This window comes from Chiloscyllium plagiosum, unplaced genomic scaffold, assembly GCF_037043375.1.
Source record: "Chiloscyllium plagiosum isolate Xiang-an unplaced genomic scaffold, Cpla_swu_hap1 HiC_scaffold_39, whole genome shotgun sequence".
Lineage (NCBI taxonomy): Eukaryota > Metazoa > Chordata > Chondrichthyes > Orectolobiformes > Hemiscylliidae > Chiloscyllium > Chiloscyllium plagiosum.
The window spans coordinates 18,382,491-18,409,733 of NW_028270177.1; the positions used below are offsets into that span (position 1 = coordinate 18,382,491).

Consider the following 27,243-nt stretch of genomic DNA (forward strand, 5'->3'; position numbering starts at 1 on the left):
ATTCAGAGAATGTCAAGATTCTCTTCTGAAAAGTTGGGTACATAAACATTAATCATTGTTCTGTTGGTCAAAGTGTCGACCGAACAATGGCTCTCAATAAAATATCCTTTCAGTTATTGATTTATGCATTTCACTTTTCGTCATGGAATTATTCGGCATTCGGTGTCTTTTTAATGTGGGAGTAAACAATGAAAGATGCTTAAGTGCAGGCTGCTTCCTGTTAAACCACTGGGATGAAATGGAAACATCTAATCGTTTGCTTTGGGGTTGTTGGGTTTTTTTCTATGTCGGGTGACGCAGGTTGGCAGCGAGCTGACGCACAGGAGTGGATTTGCATGGAGTCCACCTCCTGAAAGCTGCCAGAGAGACGAGCTCCAGTCTCCAGCCTCCACCATCTGCAGAACAGCGCCGCTCGGTCCAGAAGCCAGCGCCGCACGGGCTGCGCTCTCCAAGGTGCTGAAACAGACGCCGAGTGCGCTCCTCGATCGGGAAAGGACTTTCTCCTCGCCCAATGATGACTTTTAAATGTGCAGTACTTGCAGTTTTTCTCCAGGCGTTTGCACTGGTGTCATACCAGATTCATGCATTCCCCACACCTGGAGGACTGAAAGGTAAGTCCAATTTCAGACGCATAAAATTAAAATCACATTCTCCCTCAACAATAGATTGGCCTATATTTATTATGTCATATGTTAAGACGAGAGGAGTTGAGCTTATTTTTTGTTTGGTTATTCGGTCAAGTATTGCTTCAGATCAGTGTGTTTGCGTTTTTCAGTTCTGGTAACCAGGCAGCTCTGATTCTGTTGCAGTACGGCTGTTGTGCGAGGGAGTTGCTGTAATTATTTCCGAATTATCAAATTTTTCGCGATATATGTCGTCAGACTGCTCCACCCGCTGTTGACTTGTGTGCTGCGATTACACTAAAATATCTTGAATTTATTAGCGTCTGTTACCGGCTCATAAATATTTCACACAAACTTATTAAATATCATTGGGGGGGGGGGGGAGAGGTTTCCCGAGCTCTGGGAGAGAGGTAAATCGTGAATCTGGTTACTTTAGATAAATTTCACTCTCACAAGTTGAGGGTCTAAATGAAAGGCTGTAATTTAAAAATAGGAATGTGCTTTAGTTCGTCAAGGCGAACAGGGGCCAATAGGTGCATTTCGGAATAAGGGCTTTGAAATCTTGATCTCAGAAAATAGTTGAAAATGGCTAAACTGTCCCCTGTCAAGCCCTGCTGACAAATGTGTATGCCTTCATCAATAATACTGACACTGTTCAATCCTATAATGTGTAATAAAACTAACCGCCACACTTGCTAATAACGCCGTAATAGGTCGTGGGAGGATTTCACACTCAAGATGGTCACAAATTGTCCTACAATTGGTAGGAATTTGCTTAAATCAGGTTCTTAAGCGTCAACGATCTCATCGTTTCAAATTAAGACGAGATTCGGTGTAAACATAATGCTGATCGGTCGGTAACTAAGTCTTTGTAAGGTGTATGGAACATTCTGTGCATTGGAACATGTTTTTAACATTTCACAGATACAATCATGCATGTTTTATTCATTCCAGACAAAACTGAATACAATCGGGAATTATCAGCGGAAAGACCAGTAGAGGAACAGGTAAATGATTTCCAAATAGTAACGCTTTGTCTCAGAGATGAAACCTGATAAGTTGTTTCCTATTTTCGCTGAATTACTTTTTATTAGTTCATTGAACGTGTTCATAACCTGTTCCCCAGCTGTAGTGTTCCCTATTAAAATCTGATTGAAAAATGACTGCACTGCAATGCCTTATTTAATCGTCGTCCTTTCGAGACGATAAAGGACAAACAACATCTGGTGTCAGTATGTATTCTCTCACCTTAGTCTTCAGTTATTGGTTGTTTTCAAGTGGATTTGGGGCAAAACTACCAAGAAACCAATATTAAAATTCACTTTAGAAATGTTATTTTTTCTCCAGATTGCTGAAGCTGGACGCACCAGTCAGTTGACAACTACAGGTATAATTGGTATTTTTATTTGCATAGGCTGTACAAAGAGAAACAGGCCACTCGGTCCAAATGCTGATGTTTGTCACACACTCAAACCGAATGATACAGCAGAAGTTCTCAATTAGGACCCCTCATTTTTTTGCAAAAATAACATGCCCACCCTCCCCCATCTCTTACGCATTCCAGTCCTACACCAAGACTGAGGAAGGGCTTATGCCCGAAACGTCGATTCTCCTGTTCCCTGGATGCTGCCTGACCTGCTGCGCTGTTCCAGCAACACATTTTCAGCTACACCAAGACTGCCCTACTTGATCCTTTAATACTGGCCTTTCTTTTCACCCTAGCATAGGCAGCATTGTCTCTGATCCCTTATGAGCGCAATTCACCGGCACGCTATCTTTTAGTTTGCTTTTCACAAGTCTCTCTGTCCAACCAAATGTTGAGTCTCCCCTCCTAACCCCACTCTTCGTCCTTCGATTTAATCTCCCTCGTCTCTCTTTGTGAAAATGTGAGACACTAAAGGCGCTATCTGAATTCATTGCTATGCTTGTACCTTACATTCTTTGGATATCAAACGCCTGGGATCCCGCGGTGACCTTTCACCTCATGTCGATTTAATGTCCTTCTAGAGAACCAGTCCCTGCAACAGAATGACTCGGCAGCGGATGACTTCCTCCTGCTCAAGTCCCTGGCCGAGAAAGAAAGAAGTCAGAAGAGAAACCATGCAACAAAACCCCTTTTGAGTGGTTCATCACCTCCCTCTGCCAATACAGACTCAACCAAAAACAGAAGGCTAGCGGAGGACTACGGCGATTCCACCAAAAATGCAATGGATTACGAAAATGAAGGTCTTGTTAGTTTAGTTGAAATGGTTCATTATACCTAATGAGGGACACTTTCTTTCCTCGGGGCATTGGTCCATCTCTATGTTCACGGTGTTTGCATATTTTGGATCCACCATTATTGTACATACGTCCTAAAATAAATGTTAAGCCTTTAGACATTATTGTAATCCAGTGACCTTTATCCTTATAGATGACCCCGATGGTCTTCATCAATTGGACGGGACACCTTTAACAGCGGAGGACATTGTCCAAAAAATTGCCAACAGGATTTATGAAGAAAACGATAGAGGGGTTTTTGATAGAATCGTTTCCAAACTCTTAAACCTGGGACTGGTAGGTTCCTGAACCCATAAAATCCAAAACGGATTTCCTATAATCAAACAAGAAAACAAATGTATTGTCTAGACATCATACAGGTAGTGACATGATTTGAATGGTGGATTAATACTGCATTGATTCGACTGAATGATTCAAAGCTTTTCTTCCGGATCATTGTAGGTTCCCTGGCAGCTAATTGGAACACATAGGCGCCCCTGGAGTGGAGAACGAACAAATGCAATTATATTTAGTATAACAACTTGAGAAGACATGAAACATAGTCTGAATGCAAGCTTCGTGGTTATACAATTTAAACAATAAAATAGATACTGTGGAACAACTCCCTCCCTAACAGAGAGAGAAACAGAATTAACATTTCAGGTCGAATATAACTCTTTTTGGAACTCCAGGAAATGTGAACTGTTTCTGTCTCCACAGAGGTTGAAAGACCTGCTAAGTTTCTGCAGCACTTTGTTTCTTTTTATTTCCAACATTTTATTTTTAAGATTAGTCAGGGTGTCTGATTGCCATCCAAGAAAATGTGCCTGCTGAGTGAGAGTAGAATCAGACTCTCAATGGCCCAAGTACTGCTTAAATCTCATTGACCCTATAAATGAAGATGGCCCATTTGGCTGTAGCACTAGAAGATGTCCAGTGGCTGTGAAACTCTATGGCAAGAGCCAGTACTTTTTTGGCAGGAGTTTGATCAGACAAAAGAGAAAATGAAACATCAATAATGCAGCTACTGTTTAAACCTAATCCGCTGTTCAATCATTCCTGTTGCAGATAACAGAAAATCAGGCTTACAATCTGGAAGATGAAGTAGCAGCAGCTCTACAACAACTTATTACCAATGAAGCTCATAAGAATGAAGTGGAGGCTGGAAATATTGATTATCCAAGTATGAAGGTAGATGATGATTTGAATGAAAGAGAAGAGGAGAAAATGGCAAGTTCATGACAGCAAATTAAGAATTTGCTTTCCTTAACAGTAAACAGCTTCAATCTCAGTAATTATTTATACAGTAAATACAATTTGTTTGAGTGTAATTTCCATCAAGGGGACCATTGTATTATATCCCCAAACTGAGCATGCTCAAGCAATATGCAGTCAGACAGGACAAACTTAAGTACATAATAAATAGGAGTAGGAGTATACTACATGGTTACTCAAGCCTTCTCTCCATTCAATTATATCATGTTGTTTTGATTTTGACCTTAAGACTTTGCTGTCTATTCCCCATAATCATTAATTCTCTAAAGTTCAAAAATCTATTTCACTGAGCCTTATATATATATTCAATGATAAAGCCTCCATAGCTCTCTCGGGTAAAGACCATAAGACATAGGAGCAGAAATTAGGCCATTCAGCACATCGAATCTGCTCCACCATTCAATCATGCCTGATGAGTTTCTCAACCCCATTATCCCCATAACCCTTGATCCTCTTGACAATCAAGAACCTATCTATCACCATCTCAAATACACTCCATGATCTGACCTCCAAAACCTTCTATGGCAGTGAATACCATAGATTCCCCACTCTCAGCCTGAAGAAGTTCCTCCTTATCTCTGTTCTCAAAGGTATTCCCATTACACTAAGGCTACGCCCTTGGGTCCTAGTCTCTCCCATCAATGGAAGCTTCTCCTCAAATCCACTCTGTCCTGGCCATTCAGTAAGTTTCAATTAGATCCCTCGTGTCCTTCTAAACTCCATTGGGTCCAGTCACAGAGTCTTCAAACATTTGTCATTTGTTAAGCTGTTCATTCCTGGGACCATTCTCGTGAACATCCTCTGAACCTGCTCCAGGGTCAATACATTCTTCCTGAGATATTGGGCCCAAAACTGTACACAATATCCTAAATGTGGTCTGACCAGAGCCTTATAGAGCCTCAGAAGTATACCCTTGCTTTTATATTCAAGTCCTCCCAAAACAATTGCCATCATTGCATTTGCCTTCCTCACTACTGACTCAATCTGCAGGTTTACTTTGAGAGAATCCTGGAAAATTCCAAAGATTCCAAAGCCTCTGGGAGAAGACATCCTCCCTATCTCCCAGTTAAACAGATGATTCCTTATTCTGAAACTATGTCCCCAATTATACATTTCCTCAGAAGTGTAATATTATTTAGGCATCTATCCTATCAAATCCCCCATCATTCATTGGTTTCAAAGAGATTACTCATTTTGCTAAACACCAATCACTATTGCTCATAAGATCAGAAATCACATGTCCACCAGGTTATAGTCGAACAGTTTATTTGAAATCACAAGCTTTCAGAGCACTGTTCCTTTGTCAGACTTCACCTGATGAAGGAACAGTGCTCCAAAAACCTTTGATTTCAAATAAACCTGTTGGATTATAACCTGGTATCTTGTGACTTCTGATCTTGTCCACCCCAGTCCAACACCAGACCTCCACATTATTGCTCACAAGACAACTCCTTGATCTGCAGATGAAACACTGCTCTATTTGAAATATATTTGACTACTCATGGCTAAAATCATTTTAAAACCATAGTTAAAGAATGGAAATAGCTTTTCCAATAATCTGAGTTTATCACTAAGTATTTCCCTATTGATCGTAAAACTGAAATCCCAGGTCCATGCTGGGTTACATATTCTTAAACAGCATCAAGCTAAAGTTACTATAGTTGACCTTGACACTCTGTCAGGAAGGCGAACCATTCCCCAGTATTTTCAGTCCTGATTGCCAGATGCTGACTCATGTTTGATGTAGAAAAGGGCATGCTCATCTGTAATCTGCATGTAATTGAATAACAAAGTGACGCAGCACACAAGGGCCACATTGAGCTACTAGAGAATACAGTTAGTGCCCACAGAATCATACCCTTTTAAAGAGTTAATATGTTGAGAAGATAAGTAGGAGAAAGCAAACTGAAGCAATTCATGAACTTGTAGCAGTGGGCAAAAGAGATTGTCATAAAAAATACTGCTGGGTTGTTGGCAACATATACAGAAATATCATTGTACATGTGATGTTCACTTCCAATGTGATAGAATGACAATAAGAATGTGGAATCAGAAAGCACTGGTGATTTAATGTTTATCAAGTATTTTTTAAGGAAAAAAATTCTCCTACAAGTGTGGAATATATTATTAGTCACAAGACAAATGGCATCATCCCTCTTGAATTGGGCAATAAAGCACAGAGTTTCTCATTCATGGCTCCTTAGCAACTACACTGTGGTAATCATATCATCCTTACTGTCTGCTTAATTATTTTTATTATTTATGGAACATAAATAATAATTTAGAATTTCAAAATGCCCACATCACTCTTATGTTTATGTGGAAGTTTTCTTTTGTTCATTAAAGTTGCATAAAACGTAAGGTATCAGCCATAGCTCAGCAGGCAACACTCTCACCTCTAAGTCAGAGAGTGTTGCAATCAAGCCCTACTCAAGTAACTTGGGCATACATTCTAGATTGCCCAAGGCAGCAGTGCACTATTGGTGCTGTTTTTCAAATGAAATATTAAATTGAGATCCAATCTGCCCTTTCAGATGTATGTACCAGATTCTACCATACTTTTTAAGAAGAGCAGTGAAGCTTCCTTGGTGGTTCTTTACCAACACCATTCAAGGAGGTTATCCAGTAATGTAGGCTGTTTGTGAGACCTTAATGTGTGAAAATTGTCTTCCATGTTTCTCTTCATCAGTGACCACTATTCAGGGGCAAAATGTTTACTGTTAAGAATAATTGACTGTGACACAATCCTGAAAACAAGTTATTTTGTCTTCTTAATTAGTGCAGTCTAAAGTGCAGTTCAACTACATTGTGGCACACTTCAACAATTAAGATATGGGTTCAGAATATGTCCATCAGTAGAACTTGTTCTTTCAGCCAAAACACTGCAGCAAGTTGGTAAGGAGAGACCAAGTGCTCCCTCATCGAAATGCAGGAAATAGCCACACATGTCCACGAGTTCCTTGATATACCTTCAGATGGAAGGGATTTCAAAACTTGCTGCCTTGCTCAATGCAAGGCAAAATATATCCAACAACTGAAAGCTACTTGTGCGATGCCCTATGTTTCGAAAGCAATATTAATTGAAATATGACCTATATTTATATGCTCAACATCATGTTGCACCATCACTATTGCAGATATATAATTACTTTTTGATAATTATAAGAGTTATACTATCATATTTGAAAGAAAATAACCTGAAACTTTAGAGGTATTTCACATTTTTAAACTTCCTAAGCCATTTTTCAATTTATTACAGTGATTGAGGCAGTTTGTTTGTCTTGCGATGTTACCAATTCACTTTTTAAACCATTCGCTAAAAGTTACCTAAGTAGAAATGACTTGATTCCTCTCTTCTGCATTTCTACCTTCTATTCTTTTCCTGTCCAAACAGAGAGTCAGCCTTACTGTTGACCTGTTTCGATTAGATTAATTAATTAGATTGATTTGATTAGGTGAAGGCTCTTCAATGGGAAATGTTGATACCAACACACTTACTACCATTTCAAGATTAGTAGTGTGTAACATATTTCCTTGCATGGATTTCACTACAAGAATGAAACAACACTGTGTAATCAACTATTCTGAGATCTCCATAAATAGCTCAATGAAATATCGGCATAGGTTTCAACGTGGGGAAGCAACTTTTTTTAAAATACTATTTGACTGTACTGTACTCCTTACCCAAATGCTTGCCTATCAGGCAAGCGATTGGGTAGCACAAGCAATTATTTCTACTTTTGAAGTGAAATTTGTGAATGTAATTTCCGAACACACCGCAGACCCTCTCCATTGGCCATTTGTTTCCCTTGGTGTTGTTAACTCCAAATGACCCCATCTCCACAGCCTCCTGGAGGATGGTGTTACAAATTTCTACCACTTTTTATGTGGTTCTTAATTTCTAGCTTTAATGAGCATATGTTTATTACTACTTTTACTTAATTTCTTGCATTTCATAGAAGATCAAAAATCTTAAGAAGAATGAAGAGGACCTTGTGAAAGGAGGTGATGGTACTCCAGGCAACAACCGGGTCTCAACCAATAACATGAATCAACGAAGCAGTGCACTTGCTGCTGATGACCTGAGTGATCTTCAGTATTTCCCAAACTTCTACAACCTGCTGAAGAGTTTGAACACAGGTAATTCAGATTTTGGGATATATCTAGTTGTGCAAATAGCAGTGGTTGCTATTTAGAATAACATGTAACTTCCAGTGACTGCTTCTTCACAATTAAATGGGTGAAGCAGGGTGTTACTGTCCAGGGCACCATTACTTCTCCAAAAACTGCATGAGAATGATGTCTTACCAAAAACCTTGCTATTGAAATATTTGGAATGATATTAAGTTGTTGCACTTTGCTGTTATATACACATTAATTTCACCTGAAAGCTTGCTCATTTCACAGTAATGCTAATTTTTTAGTCTTAATTTCATGCCAGTTATGTGACATTAGACTTTCAGAGAATAATGTTCATTTGTGATCAGTTGAAACATTTAACAGAGAAGTGTATTTGTAATTTTGAAATTTAATGGCATACTTCCCCTTAAGTACTACCAAAACCCTGCTAAAGAAAATTAACCTTTACAAGGGTGAAGTTTCATTCTTTCATATTTTAACTATTTTTGGAGACATTAAAAATTACTTTGCTTTTTTTCTTTTTCTCATTTATATCTCTTTAATCTTTCTTTAGCTTTCTATACCTGACTTAATGTTGAATTAAATATTCCATCTGATACTCTCTAGTTCAGATTCTGTGCTGCACTTTAACAGTACTTTAATCTGATTTGGTTAATCAAATGCACAGTGGCTGGCTCTTCATACATAACCTGCAGAGGTGCCATGCTTTTGTCTGACAGGAACTGGCAATAATAACATCTGTAGAAAATCTATGGGCAAATGCCAAGAGGGAAAAAGGGCTGGCGCCATTCATTCACTGCTAACCACAGAATCTGGCCCATTATATAGTCTCAGAAAATAAATTATTACTTCAATAATTAATATGGTCGGATATTATTGTCAGATTGTTGTGTAGCTACTCACCAAAGCTAATTGGCAATGAAAACCATCCTAAATATGGAAAATAGTAGAAATGGCACATTTGATGAAGGAATTTAACAATCCATCCCTTTACAGCAATGAAGCCTTGCATCAATATAGTCATGTGAAAATGTTAAACCTGTTTAGCTACATGCTATGAATGAATTTTTGTAGCAAAAAATTGCAATTGATATATATGAACCAACAGTTTTCTGTTCCACATCATCCTAGGTGCATTAGCCATGTTATTCAAAATAAAAAGTAAGATGTGAACACATGAATTAGGAGTAGGAATGAGCACTTATGTCAAACCTCCTCTATCTTCAATACAATCATGGCTAATGTAATTACTCCACATTCCCATCAAACTTTGATGCACACACATGAACCCACCACTTTGCATATCAAGAATCTATCAATGTCTGCCTTAAAAAAAATCAAAGACTTCTCTTCCACCATTTTTTCATGGAGTCTTCAAAGATGTATGACCCTCTGAGAAAAAATTCTCCTACTCTCTGTCTGAAATGGGTTACTCCTCACTTTTAAACTGTGTTCTCTTAGTTCATGATGCTCCCACAAGTGGAAACAGCCTTTCCACATCAACCTTGTCAAAACCCCTTTCATCTTTTATGTTCCAATCAAATTGGGAGGCAATGACTCATTAATATTATCACAAGTCTATTCATCCAGAAACTCAGCTTATGTTCTCAGGACCCATATTCAATCCTGACATGGCTGATGCTAGAATTTGAATTAAGGTCTAAAGTTAACCATGAAATCATTGCCAAACGTTAGGAAAACCCATCTGGTTCATTAATGTCTACCATCCTTACCTGGCCTCCATGTGACCACAGACTCACAGCAACGTGGTTGATTCTTAACTTTCCTCTGGGCAATTAGATGCTGGTCTAGCCAGAGAAACTCAGATTCTGAGTGAATCTTTTAAAAATGCCTGTTAGGCTTCTAAACTTAAACAGATACAAGCCTAAACTGTCTAACCTTTCATTACAAGTTAACACACACATTCCACATATTGATCTAATAAACCTTCTTTGAATTGCTCCTAATGCTTCCTTCCTTAAATAAGGAGACCAATACTCCAGTTGTGGTCTTACCAATGCCCATTATAACTGAATCATCACCATTTGTATTTTATTTTCCTTACAATAAACACTAATATTCTATCAGCCCTCTTAATTAACTGCTGTACCTACATTGTAAGTTTTTAGAATCTTAGAAAATAGGAGCAGGAGTAGCTTTTTTTAAATTTAAGCCTGCTCTACCATTCATTATGATCATGCTGTTCAACCAGCTCATTAGTCTGTTCCTGCTTTTCACCCATATCCTTTGATTCCTTTAGTTCTGAGTCCACTTTGTGATTCATGCACAAGGACACCTAGGTTCCTATATACAGTGTATATATCTGAGTCTGCAATATCTTACCATTTAGATACTGCTTCCTTTTTTATTTTTCCTTCCAAAATAGTTAATTTCACATTTTCCCATTCTATACTCCATTTGGCAGGACTTTTACCATTCAATTGATCTATCCATATCCTTTTGTAGCTTTCTTATGTCCTCTTCACAACTTCCTAACCTACCTACCTTTGTGTCATCAGCAACTCTAGTAACCATACCTTCGTCCCATCATTCTAGTCATTTTTATAAATTCTAACCAGTTTGTTTCCCAGCACTGATCAGTGTGGCACACCGATTGTTATATTTTCCCAATCAGAAAATGACTCATTTATGCTGATTCTCATTGTCCTATTCATTTGCCAGGCATGGTAGGTGAGCAGGAGGCTGGAAGAACACAGCAAGTCAGGCAGCATCAGCGGTGGAGATGTTGACATCTTGGGTGTAACCCTTCTTCAGGATTGGGGGTGGGTGTAAGGGGAACTGCAAATAAAGGGGGTGATGGGGACAGGGTGGTGAAGTTGGGATAGGTTAAGACGGGTAGAGGGTACTGACTTGGTTGGTCAATGGGAGGAATGAATCTGTTAGGTGGCTGGGAGGAGTGCAAGGGAGGGGGAGGGGCTGAGAAGGAAGTTGGGGAAAGGGAAGGGAGGTTATTTGAAATATGAGAACTCGATGTTGGGTCCGCTGGGCTGTAGGCTGCCTAGGCAGAAGATGAGGTGTTGTCCCTGCGATTTGTGGTGTGCTTCATTGTGGCAATGGAGGAGGCCAAGGATGGTCATGTCGGAAAGGGAGTGGGTGAGATGTTCGGTGAATCATTCCCCAAGTTTACATTTGATTTCCCCGATCCATTATGTTACCCCCTACGTAACAATTTTCTGCAATAACCTTTGATGTTGCCCATTATCAAAGGCTTTCTGAAAATCTAAGTACATTACATCCACTGATTTCCCCTTTATCCAGAGCGCATGCTTTTTTTAAAAAGAACTCCAAAAGAATTGGTTTAACATGAGTTCCCTCTTGCAAAACCCTGACGGATTATCTGAAACATTTCTGAGTGTCTTGCCATAACATCTTTACTAACAGCTTTTAACATTTTCATTATGACTGATTTAAGCTGACTAGCCTATAGTTCCCAGCTTTCTGTTCTCTCTTTTTTGAATAAATGAATTATGTTCTCTAATTTGTATCCTAATGAAACTTCCTACAAATCCAAGGGAGGTTGAGAAATTAAAACCAATGCATCAACTATCTCACTTCTTTTAAGATTCTAGGATGAAATCAATCAGGATCTGGGAACTTGTTAACCTACAGGAAAATAAGTGACAAAAGCAAACTTGTTGCTTCAATCAGACCATCCCTTTGCTGTCTTAAATATTGAGATGTGCCTGTTAATTCATCATTATGTCTCTGGATTTGTGGAAAACTGATGCTGTATACAAGTTTTAGATTATCTTTTGTTAACAGAACAAGACGCAAAGGAGAAAGAAACACTAATAACCATAATGAAGACGTTAATTGATTTTGTGAAGATGATGGTGAAATATGGAACAATCACGCCTGAAGAAGGTGTTACATACTTGGGTGAGGATACATTTACTGATCAAATATGAACCATACCTTTCACTGTGACAGCAATGTGGTTCCTGTAAACGTTGCATGGATAAACAAATACGTATACAGCATTTCACCTATTGGTTTGTGTTTAATTGTTTTTGAAGTTCAGGTATTAATTTCAGACAGTTTCTTCTTAAAGACTTTTAGGCATTAAATAGACTTACATTTTTAATAGTGTAGAATTGGTTCAAAAAAGTGGACTCAATCAGCTGAGTGGTCCTTTCTCATTTTCATGTATTTATAAATCACAGAACACCAGGTTATAGTCCAACAGGTTTATTTGGAAGCACTAGCTTTCAAAGTGCTGCTTCTTTATTAGGTGGTTCAACCACCTGATGAAGCAGCAGTGTTTCGAAAGCTCGTGCTTCTAAATAAACCTGTAGGACTACACCTGGTGTTGTGTGATTTTTAACTTTGTCCACCCCAGTCCAACACCAGCACCTTCAAATCACGTATTTATGTTCATGATCTCTACGGTTTATATCCAGCTGGTGTTTTAATGAACAGTGCACTAGCTCCATTGCATTAGTGAGGTTATGAAGTTAAATATAGAGAGCCAATACTATCTCTAAATCATTTTTAAAAAAAACAAAAGATCTGTGAATGTTGGAAATCAGAAACAAAAGCAGAAATTGCTGGAAAAACTGAAAAAAATTCAGTTCTGAAGAAGTTAATTGTTAATGTTAATTCTGATTTGTCTCCACAGATCTGTTGAATTTTTCCAGCAATGTCTGATTTTGTGTCTAACTGATATATGGATATACTTCTTGTTATATCAGAATTCCAGAAATATGTTCTAAATCATGCAGGTAGAGAGTTAGATTATCTTTCTAAATTATATTATGCATGTTTAGACAAGAGTTTCAGAAGATCATCTGCAGATAAAGAGTGATGAACATTTGTAATAATTGACAAAAGTAGGATGGTAGAAGGCAAAACCTTAGATTCACTCAAGATGCAGTTAGATGACATGATGAGGAAGTCAAGGAGATTTTTAAGGATAACCAGGTTAGGAGTGACAGAATGGCTTCCCACATTTTTACTCAATTTAACTCACCCTATAAGCTCATAAGCAAATGAGTTAAAATCAGAATAGTATTCTTTTATGTGGTGCTTTTAAGTTGGTATAACAAACTGCGCAAGAGGAGATGCAAAGTTAAAGTTTAAAAGCACAAATCATCAAGTATGGTATAGCTGTTCAAATTTAAGTTTTAACTGCTTAGAGATTGCAGAAGGAATTAACTATTAAGGGAGATACAGTGAAAATTTAGGAATCCTGGTAAAAATAAAGTTACTATAACAAACAAAGCAGTCAGTATTCAACTAAATGTCACAGTAAATAAAAGTGTTTGACTCTGTACATTTGCATCAGAAGCTTGTATGAGAAGCTTTTTAGAATAGGGCCAAGTTCTTAGAAACACTCAATCATAACAAAACTGTTAAAATAGAGAAATGAAAGCACTATGAGGAAGAGAAATAGATCAGGGCAAAAGGTGAGAGAGGAATTGCCTATCAGGTGATGATTTTTTTTGTGTCTTAGTTGTGTGAGAGAAGTGTTAGAAAAACATTCCCAGTTACAAGATTGGTATTCCAGTCTTGACTAGACCTCAGCTTCAGGTGCAGTAGAGTTAAGAGTGGTCCAGAATAAAAGAAACCGTTTGTATTAAAACATGTCAGATGTCTAGAAATGGAAGAAAATGCAGTTGAGGTCAGACAAGAGTAGAGCTGTGAATTCTTGACAGAAAAGAAATACTAAGTGTAGCAACAATAGAAAGGGAAGTCAGTAGCCTTTGAATAGATTTGTAAGAAATATAAATAAAGCATGTCTGAAAAATTGGAAGAAGTACAAGTTTTTTAAAATGTTTTTATAACAAAAAGCTCAAATTATAGTGATTTAGGACTGGAGGCATGTTTCAGTGATGAATATAGACTAAAATGATTTGTTAAGAGGATTGAGTTGGATGATTAGTTGCCAAGGTCATTGACATGAAACTGAAACAAAATGTGAGCGAGAACAGGGAATTTAAAAAAGGTCAGAGAATCAGCCATCAAATGCAGCACAAATCGAGTAATTTAAGATGAAATTAGATAGCAATAAATGCAGTTTTCAGTCAGTAACGTCTGGTGTCAGGTGCTGTCCAAGTCTAAAAATGTACAAAAATGTAAATGCTTCACCATAGTTTCAGAAGTATCTAATATCAATAACAGTGATGCTGTAAGGTCTCTGCCAATAAAAAGTCACAGATAAAACCAAGAATGTCAGAATTAATGTCTGTTTCTATAATCTTGGGAAAGTATTAACACTAGTACATGAACTGAATATTAGATTGAAGAACTATGCTATATTTGGTAACATTTTAGTTTCCTATATTGAGTATTACTTATTCTAGTGCAAGGCTTCCCAAACTGGATAGTGACTACTGGAACCCCAGTGTTGTTATGAGACAAGAGTGTGGGATGAGGAACTCTGCAGCAGCAATGAATATTGTGGAGCTTAGACAGCACACTAAGAGCTGGAAAGCTGATTTAAATTGATGTATTTTCTAATGGTGGGTATGGTCTAATGGACAGATGTTTGTGGCTTTATTGCTGCTGCTGCAAAAATAGTGTGAAAAGATTGGTGTAGCTTTTTATATAAACTCTGCATTTTTAACACTTCCTATAGGTTCAACCTACCACTCAATAGACAGATGTCTGCACCATCCCAAACAATCAAGCTCAATGACTGTCATATTGCCCAAATTTTAACACTGGGTTCACATGACATGGGGCAAGTAAACAAAGCTACCACATTTGGAAAGTTTGAGAAGCACTGGTTTAGTGCGACTAAGTTTATTCTTGTCCATGTGGGCAATGATTTTATTTCACAAAATCACAGAAGTGTTAAGATGTAGAGGAAGTCCATTCAACCCATTGTGTCTTGAATGCCTTAACTGAACCCACCTCCCCCACATTTCCAGGCAATGCATTCCATGCCATATGTGAGACATCTTGTCAGAGACAAATAAAGACAGAAGATGCTGGAAATATTCATCAGATCAGGCAGAATTGGTGCTGAGAGACACAGTCAATGTTGCAGATTGATCGACTTTCATCAACACAAGGCATGATGAAAGAATGACTCTGCTTTTCTCATTGCCAAAAGGACGAGGTTAGGTGGATTGGCCATGGGAAATGTGGGGTTATGAGAATGGCGTGGATTTGGGTGGGATGTTCTTCAGACGGTTGGTGTGGACTGAATGGCCTGCTTCCATACTATAGGGATTCTTTACAGAAGAATGTTTATTTATGAACAACTTCTAAAAAATGAATTGTATTGATATATGTTGATAAATTGATGGCTATGATACCAATAGAACTGCTTGCCGTTTCTCATTGTGATGTAGGAAAAGGAACTTTGGTCTTTTAAAACAGGAAACCAATATGTGTGGATGTTGGAACTAATCCATGATAGGGTAATTTTGCACCAACTCTGGACAAGGAAAGTTTGGAGAACTGAATGATCATTTCTAGTTTTTGCCTTTCTTCTGCTCTTATACAGAAAGGATATCATTATTATGATATCGAAAAATAGATTGTGGGTATTCGACACCTTAAGGAATCAATTTATATCATCTATAATATTAGATTCGAGGTCCAGCACTATACCACTCTGTTAAGGATCCAGTATATAATATGACCAAAGGCACTTTGAAATATTACAGCAAGAGCTATTGATTACTGTTTCTTCTCTCAGCTCAATCTACGTGCTTTAAGTTAGAGCTATTTTCTAACTATTCTAACATATTAGAAATGACAGTTCTTAGAAAAGAAGAAAATTATGCTTGATAAAATAGTCATGTCAGCCGTTGAAAGATTGACAGATTGAATTCCTCAGTTGCCATTTATGCTACCCACCGTTTCATTTCCTGTCAGTCATCATCTTGAAACTGCATGCTTAGGATAAGCAATCACTCCCTTGAAATGTTTTCTCAATGTAATTCAGTCATTTGAAAGTATCAAGGCAAATCTCTGGTAAGTATGATTATAGTAATAAAATGCTGCACAGCTAGAAATCAACTGTAATATTAAAGTGTGTGTAGCACTTGAAGGTGATAGAGAGAGCCAACAATCGGTATATGATATAATTCATAAGTCTAGCACGGCTCCAATATTTTATTTGCAAAATAATAGTGTGACAATGCTCACAAAGGGAATACCAGGAACTTAGTGCATTGAATCCTACAAAGAGGGTCGCTATGTTATATATAAAGAATTCATAGAAGCTGCGATTTCTTCACCATTAAATTCAATAAATTAACAGCATATCACTTTGAAATTCATCTACACATCACAAGAGCATACAGGAGCACAATGGTGCCACTGCTAAATATAGAGCGCACTTACTTTACTGGAAAACATATCAAGTGCACATCAAATATTAATTTTGTTGATGGGAAAGCTTTGCAGTTGAACTTTTAAAATAGAGCACTTTAATAGACCTGTCTTTATCATTACTTACAAAGAGTAGTGTTTTAACTGTATGTTTTCATTTGCAATGCTGTCCATGATTTATAGACTTATTTACTGAAAGACATTAAAAGTAGAAATGCACATATTCAAAAATGTCTTTAACAATCAGTCCAGTGACTGTTTCCAATTTTAGTATTAGTTAATTTAACCTATAGTTAATAAGGAGATTATAATGAAGTTAGTCCTGAGCATAGATGCAGTATAAATGTTGATTTCAGTCAGATTACAATGGTACCATTACTGAGCTGGAGTATTATTGTTTTGAGGTTCATCCCAAAGGCTTGAGCTCATAATTGTACTGACACACTAATGCAGCACCAGCTATGATGATATTCTTCAGAAAGACATTCAATTGAAGTCCTACGCACCATGTGTCTGTTCTGTTGAACATTAAGTATCCTATGGCATTGCTCGTCTGGTTAACTTTCATTTCGCACCTTATATTGTAGACCTTACGCTACAAGACACAAATTAATTGTAGGTTACTCCAACTCAGTGATGTTCAGGAATATTGCAGTGTACAAACTAATTGCTACATTTATTCTATAACACATTTCACTGCTCTTCAAAGTTACTGAATGAGCCTTTTAAAAATGTGGATGTAGTTTCAGGATATCATCAATTAGGTGCCACACAGGGAAGAGATTAAGGATTGCGTAATTCTAGAAAAGGCAACAAATTGAGTTAAAAATTGGTTAGAAAACATGAAAAAATAAAAGGACAATTTCACACAGTGATCAGAAATGGTTAAAAATGCTCATTAGTATTTTCTGCTGAAGACCCCTTCTACTCGCATTGAGTAAAGACATAGTTCCTCATGTTGGTCTTAAATGGCTAACTTCATCGAATTATGAGTCTCAGAGCAGATTGATCCAGCCTGTTTCCAGTGAGTAAGGAATCTGAAATGAGGACTCACTAGGCATGAAACTAGTTAGTATGGAGCAGAAGAAACTTTGCCTTTTCACAAGGGGTTGTTGAGTTGTCAAGTACACAATTGATATTAATGACTGAGCCAGGCTCTATGTTAACACTTATGAATAGAATAGAAAAGATGAGAATGAAACACAGCAGAAATGCTCAAATGAAAGATAAGTCCAAATGCAAACTATTTGGACAAAGAGGCAATTTCTGTACTGCAATGTTAATTTATTTCTATACAAATGATGTCTTTTGAGACAGTTCTGCATAATATGATAAGGCATTATATAAATGCAAGTCTCTCCTTAATTGTTCATCATGCACTTGCATAACATTTGTGCTCAGTGATGGGACTTTATTTATTTTTCAAGTTTCTCAGGTTAGTTTTTGTTGCCCCAAAGTGTCCGATGTTATTGTTGGGAGAATGGAATACTTTCTATTTTGTGCAACAAGTACCAGATTAAACACAACCGATCTTGACAGAGGACAGTTTATATCAATAGATCATTTTGATTTACACATTTGTAAAGAAGTGTCTCTTGCCTGAACACAAATACACATGATAGCATTTTGCCATCTGTCACACCAACTACTGTCTTACCATTCCGAGTGAAGTAGCCAATTTAGTGCCAATTGGTGCATATTTGTGATAGTTTTGTATTGTGGTCCCACTTGTGTTAGAAACTTGATTAATGTGGCTGAAACATGCTTCATAAGAATACAAGAAAATTCAGGATAAGGTCATTTGGTCCTTCAAACCTTTCTCTCTTGCACACTAGCTCTCATCATGGAATCTAGATTTTTAAAATAACCATAATTTTTGCTTTGTAATTTATTTCAAACATTTAGCATTCCAAGCTAAATAATAACCTTTAGAACACTTACAGCTAGATGGTTAACATGAATCTGAAATGGATTTGATCAGAGGTGAAAGAATGGCAGTTTTTAACACCTCCTCTGTCTTTGTGCATCTCTGCCCATAGTTAATAGACTCCTGTAACATGATACAACAGGCCATTGAATTGGAAAAAATTAAGTTGTTTGTTGCAAGGTACATAATTCTTCAAAGAACAATTCTATTTTATTTTCTGACTATGAACAAAATCATAAACCTTTATAATGTTATAACATATTAAGCCAGTATACAGATTTACTGAATCACATTTTAAATAGCAACCTAGTATTGAGCTAAATTAAATATCATACATTTTCCAAAAGAGAGTTTTAAAAAATATTCAAGTAAAGCTTCAGCACAAATCACAAAGTGTCAATGTCTCCACTGAAATGAATAGACAGTTCAGCAAATAGTACCAATGCAAAGGATTTTGATTGAAAAAAATGGAACACAAACACTAGAAATCTTTTGAAACCAACATTGTAGTGAGGGAACAAAATTAGTTATCATCAAGTATTCCAAAAACATGTACTCAGATTTTTCATACGTTGAGCTAGGCCAATGAGGAGAACTACAAAGACTAAATGCTCATATTTCTCCAAGGGACACTAGTTGCTATGGGAACTAAAGTCACAGCTTTGTATGATTCTACAAGAATCAGCAGATAAATACCTCAGTTGCTTGGATACTGAGTCTCTATTTATGTCCAGACTGTATGTCTATTTAGAATTCAATAGTGCTGAGCAACTTATGTGATTCAGTTGTTATCAGGTCCCTAAGTGGATTATTTTGAAAGAGTAGCTTTAATTTCAATTTGGAGCAAATGTCATTTATGCTGGCAGTTTCTAAATTAAACTGATTTATTCCTGTCATTAACCCCAAGGTGAATAGTGAGGTGTTAAGATGAAGCTGAATAGCTGTGTAACCATCCTATTTGCTAGTCGACAGCTGTGAACTAGTTATTATAATTATTTGTATTCACATTTGAATTAGATTGTGTTACTTATAGTAAGTTAAATGTGAATTCTTTTAACATAGACTAAACACTAGAAAATTGTTGCTCATCATACAAATAAATACATCACCTTTCTTTAGAGCTAGGATGTATACCTTTGGGCTGGGGAGAAGGAGGTGAGGCAAAGAGTGTTGAAATTGACACTGATATTTGAGGTCTGTGACATTGGAATTCTCTATCTGCCTGGAGACTTGAACATCTGTTGGGGAAAGGACATCAATGTAATCTGTTATTTGGAGAAGCTTGTCTGCTACTTAATTAGTGCATTCGAGGCTAGAGAATAAGTCCTCACTTTGAACCATTTGGATATTAATCTCGAGATCGGAATGTCCATCTGAATCACCTTAGTAATGGGGGAGGGGAGAAGGGTCTTGTGGCACTGTGGTAATGTTCCCTACCTCGAGCCCAGGTTTAAGTCTTGCATGCCCCAAAAATGTGCCATAACATGTTTGAGCAGGTTGATGAAAAATGAGTTGTCAGGGGAAGGCTAAGCTATTAATTTCTGAAGGCTTGAGCAAGGTGACATCTATATCGAATGATAAGGGAACACAACTATTCAGTTGACTGAATTTACCTGTGGTATATAATGTTTTATTTTACATATTACTTGAGGGATACAAGGACTTTGTGTGTTTGAGGGACAGAAGGGAAAAGAAGATTTGAAAAAGGCTGCTTTTTGACTAGATACAAAATAATCTTCACCCATCCCAAGCTGCGACCGGATTCTCTACTACTGTATGTTTATAGAATGTTTGAAAACATTCTGATTCACTTTGTATTTTTGTCAAAATTAACTGTTTTTCTGCAGAAAATCTCGATGCAATGATAGCTGTGCAAACAAAGACAAAGCTTAGTAAAGCCAAGGCTTATCCTATGAGTAAGGAATCAGCAGGTAACATTCAGATCTAAATGCACATATTTTAAAGAATTGAAATGAGTATATTGGCTCACAGGAGTGTAACTTCTGTACAAATAGCACGTCTTACTTAATTAAGGATTGATTTATTTTTTGCAGATTGGAGTGAAGACATAGACAGCACCAAGAGTGAATTTGGAAAGCTGCAGAAAGAGTCTGCAAGTTCTGAGGACTCCACAAAAGAAGTAGAAAAAAACGAAAATTCTAAAGGTGCAAATTTTCCTTTGAACTAGAGGTGACATTCTCTTCGCAGCGACTGAATAAGTGAGAACAACTGTCCTTATGCCCATTAAAATCCTCTACAGAGAAACAATTCACAGGAGCTTGCAAGCAGCTCGTTGTCATAGAAATTTGCTGAGAACAAGATGAATAGAGTTTACAATTATGATATATATATATATAAATAAACTTCTTTTTCCCTGGAAATTAAAGGGCCGAAATAAAAACCCTGAAAATACAAAAGATCAGTCAGCATCAGTACTAGGGCAGATGATCTCTATTTAAAACATCAGCTAATTTATAATGTGAGGTGCTTTCTAGCATTTTTTAAAACTTCTGATTTTGTGCCAATTTATCACAGCCATTATGGAGTGATTACCTAAGGGCACGCATGACAATATTTCTTTTACAGAAAACAAAGAATGTTTCAAAATAATGTTGGGGTGGCTCAGTGGTTAGCACTGCTGCCCCACAGCACCAGGGACCCGGGTTCGATTCCACCCTTAGGTGACTATTTGTATGGAGTTTTCACATTTTCCCCTTGTCTGCGTGGGTTTCCTCCGGGTGCTCCAGTTTCCTCCCACAATCCAAAGTTGTGCAGGTTAGGTGAATTGGCCACGCTAAATTGTCCATAGTGTTCAGGGATGTGTAGGTTAGGTGTCTTATTTAGGGGAAATGAAGAAGAGGGTCTGGATGGGTTGCTCTTCAGCGCACTTGTTGAACCAAATGGTCCATTTCCACGCTGTAGAGATTCTATGATTTTAAAAAACGCATGCACAAAAAATCATTATTTAAGCATCACCATTTCTTGTCAATGTTTGTCTAATCATAAGATGAATATTAAGCATTCTCTAACAGATTGTGGGGAAACTGATTATGTTTCAAATGATAATTTTTTATTATCACTACTTTTTGGACGTGAAGTAACCCTCCCTGCATATTTATTTGAGGCTGCTGTTTTTGTATGACTACTGTAAGTAGCCAATAAGCAAAAATGCTCATTTTAAACCTGATTTGGAATTCTGCTTATGGCTGATCCAAGTCCCAGTCCTGTTGGCTGAACTCCATTTAATCCCTGAGGAGTTTACCAGCTGCTCAATGAACAAGATCAGTTCTATTGCAGTCACAGAAAGGTCACTGCAGTTGTTTAGGAAATGTTTGAGGACAAAATGGCATTCCCAGCATACTGTCCATCGGAACCACTTTATACATTGGAAAATGTGGAACAGAACATTTCAGCGTTGATCAATGAAAAACAGGCAGGATAACTTAAAAGTAGCTGGAATCACAATGTTAAAGATAATTTGTTAGTCTTACACCAGCAATCCATTAGGACATTGCTGCTTTACATTACATACTTAATTTAGTCTCTTCTAAAATCAAAATAGAAAATGTTGTTCTGTACATTAATGCGTCCATTCATGACCCACTTCACTGTGGAATGATGCCAGGGATGGGTACCTCGTTTTTCATTGCTGTCCAGTGTGTTACAAAGTAAAAACCACGAGAACTGCGGATGCTGGGAATCAGAAACAAAAATAGAAATGGCTGGAAAAGCTCAGCTGGTCTGGCAGCATCTATGGAGAGAGAATAGAGTTAGCCTTTCGAGTACAATTACCCTTCTTCCGAACTATGACACTTTGATGTTCTGAAGAAGGGCCACTGGACTCGAAACATTAACTCCAATTTCTCTCCACAGATGCTGCCAGACCTGCTGAGTTTTTCCAGCCATTTCTGTTTTTATTACAAAGTAAGATCATCTCAGCCTTCAGCCTGAAAATGATGTTTTTTTAAAAAAAAATTGGACATACAGGTATATAGATTGAAACTGCAGATAAGACTTATCAATCCAATGTTTTCTTTCCTTTTCATATGTAAAGTGTTAGTGGCATTATATAGGTATTTGCTAATCAACTCATTCAGATGTTATTACACTTTGCTCCATAACTATTTATGAGTATTTCGACAAAGAATACTGAAATACTGGTTGGAATGAAACTCGTTGCACCCAATTCCATTTCCCCATTAGTTCAAACCCAGTATTATGTTCTGCCACTACAGAGCACAAGAAATGCCATGTTGGTTAATAGGTAAAAGAACAGCTGAAGGAGCAGTCTCACTTATACTGTTTGCACAACATGTGGTACTCGCCATGTATTGTTTTATATGAACTGCATCATGAGATTTTACAAATGCACAAACCTTTCACTTTTAAACACGAGTCACAGCACATAATTCTTGTTACTCAGCAACAACGGCTTTTTTTTTCCCTCCTCGGCCAACAGATTTTGACAAAACTGAATCTTATTTATCAGCAATCAGAAAGAATATTGAATGGTTGAAGAAACACAATAAGCAAGGAAATGGAGAAGGTATGTTTGATAGTCTCGGAAAACAAACACATTTTCAGTAGTTAAATATTTTTAAAAATCACACTGTCTAATTTATCTGTACGTAAATAACACAATCTCTTTCCTTTTTAAGACTGACAGTAATTTACATTTTTTTTAAAAAAAACTCTTTGATAGAAAGGACTCCATTTTATTATGTTTAATTCCAAATATGGAAAAATAGATTCACAACTGATTTTGTATTGGATATGATGTACTGGGCATATAATAAAATTGCATTTTTGATTAGTTCCTATCAGAAGGAAAGGCAATGCCCTGGTGGTATTACCATTAGTCTATTCATCTAAAGATCCAGGAAATTTTCTGGAAACCATTGTTCAAAACTTGCCATGGCAGATAATGGAATTTGAATTCAATCAAAAAAATACTAGAATTAACCCATTTAATTATGGGCATGAAACCATTGTTGATTGTTGTTTTAAAAAAAACCCATCTGGTCGACCACCATCCTTTTTAGGGAAGAAAATCTGCCATCCTTACCTGGTCTGGCCTACATATGACTTTGGACCCACAGCGATGTGGTTGGTTCTTAACTGCCCTCTGGGCAATTAGGGATGGGCAATAAATACAGTGATGCCACATCCTGTGAATGAATTAAAAGAGCATCATACTCACCTTTGATTACAGTGGAATTAATTATTTCAGTTTAACCACACTCCACAGATAAAATAAACCTTGCAAATAGAAAATGTGAAAGAATTTCACTCTATCTAACAAGCTTCTAACTGTAATCTGCATGACCCCTCAATGTGTTCTAATTGAGGGCCAGCTTCAGGTATTTTTAAATAACTTTAATGGTTAATCACATTTCATATTTAAAGGTCACATGTCAGCCAACATATCAATAAGGCAGCTGTGTAAGGTAAGCCACAGCTGGTTGCAATTATTTAGACCCAACTATAAAGAATGCAAGTGCTTGCCTTATTCTTTCATGGGCGTTGCTGGCTAAGCCAATATTTATTGCCCATCCCTAATTGCGCAGAGGGCAGTTAAGAGTCAGCCACATTGCTGTGGGCCTGCAGTTGGACATAGGCTAGATCAGGAAAGGAAGGCAGATTTCTTTCATTAAAGGACAGGGCAGATGGACTTTTATAACAATAGTTACTCATTATCGGACTAGCTTTTAAATCCAGTTTTATTGAATTTGAATTTCACCAGTTTTGAATCATATCCCCAGAACTTTACCCTGGGTCTCTGGATAACTGTTCTAGAGACATCGCCACTATGCCATTGTCTCCCCAGATGAGAGTTGGGTATAAACATTTCTTCATGAGGGTGTGTATTACTTAACATCTTCACAAGTCCTGTGTATTCTCCATCTAGACCAGGGGTCAGCAACCTTAATTTTAAAAAAAAGCTCCTTTTGTTAAAGTCAAAAAGAATTATCTTGAACCATAATGCTGTTACACAATTGTTAATAATAATGAAAAAGACCGACACATTCCAAAAACACTTTTTTTTAAAACAAGAAGTTAATTGAATAGGAGTTTTATCAACATTGTACTCATGATTCTTTGGATGTTATCATTGACCAGAAATATAACTGAACAAACCATTTAAATACTTTGGCTACAAAGAAGATCAGAGGCTAGGAACTATGTCAAAAAGTGTGGTCTGGAAAAGCACAGCCAGTCAGGCAGCATCTGAGGAGCAGGAGAGTTGACGTTTCGAGCATAAGCTCTTCATCAGGAAGCTCTCCTACTTGAAACATTGGCTCTCCTGCTCCTCGGATGCTGCCTGACTGGCTGTGCTTTTCCAGTACCTCACCTTTTGACTCAAACCTCCAACATCTGCAGTCCTAGCTCGGAATGATGTGTCGATTAACTCACCTCCTGACATCCCAAAGCCTCTCAGGATTTGCTAGCATTTGAACGCAAGTCGAACAGCATTCAAGAAGCTTGATAGAAATCTAGGACAAAGCAGCTTGCCTGACTGGCAGCCCACCCATCACTTACAACATTCACCCTCCACCGCTAAGCAGTAGTAGCACTGCATACCATCCATAGGATGCACTGTGACAACTCACCGCTCCTACCACAGTATTTTCCAAACCTGCTAGCTTGATTATTTAGGAGGTTAAGGACTCAGAATGGCTTGGGAGCACCTCCACCTTCAATGTCATACAATGTTTTGTCTTAGAATTAAATTGCTTGTCCTTCACTGCCACAGGGTCAAACTCCTGGAAGTCATTCCCAAACAGCACTTTTGCTCTATCGACACTGCATGCATTGCAACATTTCAAGAAGGTTGGTCACTACTACTATCTAAAGGGCAGTTAGGGAATGGACAATAAATAGCTAGTGATGCCTACATTCCATCATGAACAACTTAAAAAATAATTCAAAACAAGCCATTTAATTATCATTAAAACTGGTTCAAAGTCAGGGACTGCTTAAGCAACATGCAACTTTGAAGTCATAGATTGCAGATCCCTGGTCTCGACCATTATGTGAACGTACAGCTAAAATGGGCTTTATATAATTTATTATAGAATATGACCTTCAGAAGCTGCGTGACATCATTGATCAACAAGTCGACACCTATATCCAGAAAGGAATCCTGGAGAAGGCAGAAGGAGATGTAATCAAACGTATTTACAAAAGCCTGTGACATTCTCTAATGCAAGAGGGAAGCGTCCTGATTGTCAAATCCTTCAAAAATGGCCAGCAATGCCACTTTTCTGAATTCTAGTTCACATTAGGCTGTGTATAATAGATTTCTTTTCCTTGGCTATTCTGCAACATCAAACAGATTCTTACCAAAATAGGGGAACAAAGTCAATACAAATCGAAGATAAAAGGGGATGATTTTATGGGTGTCAGTGGAGAAACTATGTTGTCAGGCAGGGAAGCTAGAAAGAATGCTGCATTGGCTGTTCCCTCAATGCTGCTCCCTGCTGGAAGCACAGATCCTTCAGATCACCTGAGCCGACTTCTCTTTCCCCATTTCGGAATAGAGACTGCTGAATGTGCAATATGGCCATTGCACGCGGTGAAGCTTTCAAATCTTTTAAACATCCATCTTCAACATGAGGGACTGTAGCAGCAATTAGAGCTCAACTACAACAAATTAAGTGTAAAGTTTACTGACAATCTTTAAAGCAACGTCCACAGCCTCTGATGCATGTCCAGATTTGTCAGTGACTGATTATCACATAAATGCAAGCCTTGGTTGATTTACAGTAAAGTCAATTTATACATTCTGGGTTTCCTTTCTATCTAATTTATTTTGAACTTAAAATCCCTGAAAACAATCACTTGCAGTGACAATTTATATGGTTGAACTTTAACTCACGCCCTCAAGAAAGCCCCTTTAAAGTTAGTTTTAATTTTATTCAACTTTAGCTAATGGCAGTAGATTTATGAATATACAAAAGTTTGCTGGAAGTGTTTTTAATTCTTAAAAGGCTCCCAATTTGTTTTGTTCTCTCTGTTGGAATGGTTTGTACAGAATAGCTTGGTTAGTATATATTAGTTTAGAAATTTATGCTGGCTTTTTTTTCTGCCCAACAGAATGGTTACTAAAACAGATTTTGAGGGACGCATGAGTGGAAACATTGCTCTGAACAGTATTTCTACAAACTAGTTCTCATGTTCTTGTATCTCCATTTGTTTAATCACAATAAATGGTCCTCTAAAATAATGTGTAGAGAATCATGGGGAGTAGGGGGGGTTTGGTGGAGAAGTGCATAAAGTCCAGTATCACTTGAATGAAGAATGTTGCAGTTGATTACCTGAATGAATTGCGTGCAAAATCTTGTGTCCTTTGTACATGTAAATGGGACCCATTCACATGTTGTCAGTAAAGCGCAGAAAAGTACTTTGTTCAAGTGTAAATATTTGTTACACCTCGTGTAAAAAAAATTAAATTGTTTTGAGTTTTCTTTACAAACTTAAAGTATCTTGGAACAATACCGATCAGTGCTGGCATCTCAACTGTTTATAATCTGGACCAATGATTTGGATGAAAGGATGAAATGTTTGGTAGCCAAACTTGCTGATAACACCAAGCAAGGTAGGAAAGCAAGTTATCAAAAGGACAAGGAAACTACAGAAGGATTTAGAAAGTTTAAGTGAATGGGCAGAATTTTTTAAAATATGAACTTGTCCACTTTGGCACCAAGAATA

The 27,243-nt window shown here is 37.4% G+C and overlaps 1 protein-coding gene across 2 annotated transcripts; it reads left to right on the forward strand.

Moving 5' to 3' along the window:
- The first annotated feature begins 361 nt into the window (after positions 1–361).
- scg3 (secretogranin III) lies at positions 362–27,029 on the forward strand. 2 transcript variants are annotated; one of them, XM_043677372.2, is made up of 12 exons: positions 362–611; positions 1,578–1,630; positions 1,971–2,010; positions 2,631–2,849; positions 3,037–3,179; positions 3,951–4,112; positions 8,117–8,297; positions 12,081–12,197; positions 20,379–20,462; positions 20,586–20,696; positions 22,991–23,077; positions 25,608–27,029. In XM_043677372.2, the coding sequence occupies exons 1-12, from the start codon at positions 512–514 to the stop codon at positions 25,724–25,726; spliced, it is 1,416 nt and encodes a 471-aa protein (XP_043533307.2). In that variant the 5' UTR covers positions 362–511; the 3' UTR covers positions 25,727–27,029. The 2 variants fall into 2 exon arrangements, with proteins under 2 accessions (XP_043533307.2, XP_043533309.2); XM_043677374.2 differs by having other exon boundaries at positions 364–611; positions 3,951–4,073.
- The last annotated feature ends 214 nt before the right edge of the window (positions 27,030–27,243 follow it).

What these genes read in the sequence shown, in the direction of transcription:
- scg3 (XM_043677372.2), top strand. Translation starts at nt 512, where the DNA reads ATGATGACTTTTAAATGTGCAGTACTTGCAGTTTTTCTCCAGGCGTTT. An exon ending in AATGGATTACGAAAATGAAG is followed by an intron (nt 2,850 to 3,036) that starts GTCTTGTTAGTT and finishes TTATCCTTATAG; the next exon opens with ATGACCCCGATGGTCTTCAT. An exon ending in AACTCTTAAACCTGGGACTG is followed by an intron (nt 3,180 to 3,950) that starts GTAGGTTCCTGA and finishes TTCCTGTTGCAG; the next exon opens with ATAACAGAAAATCAGGCTTA.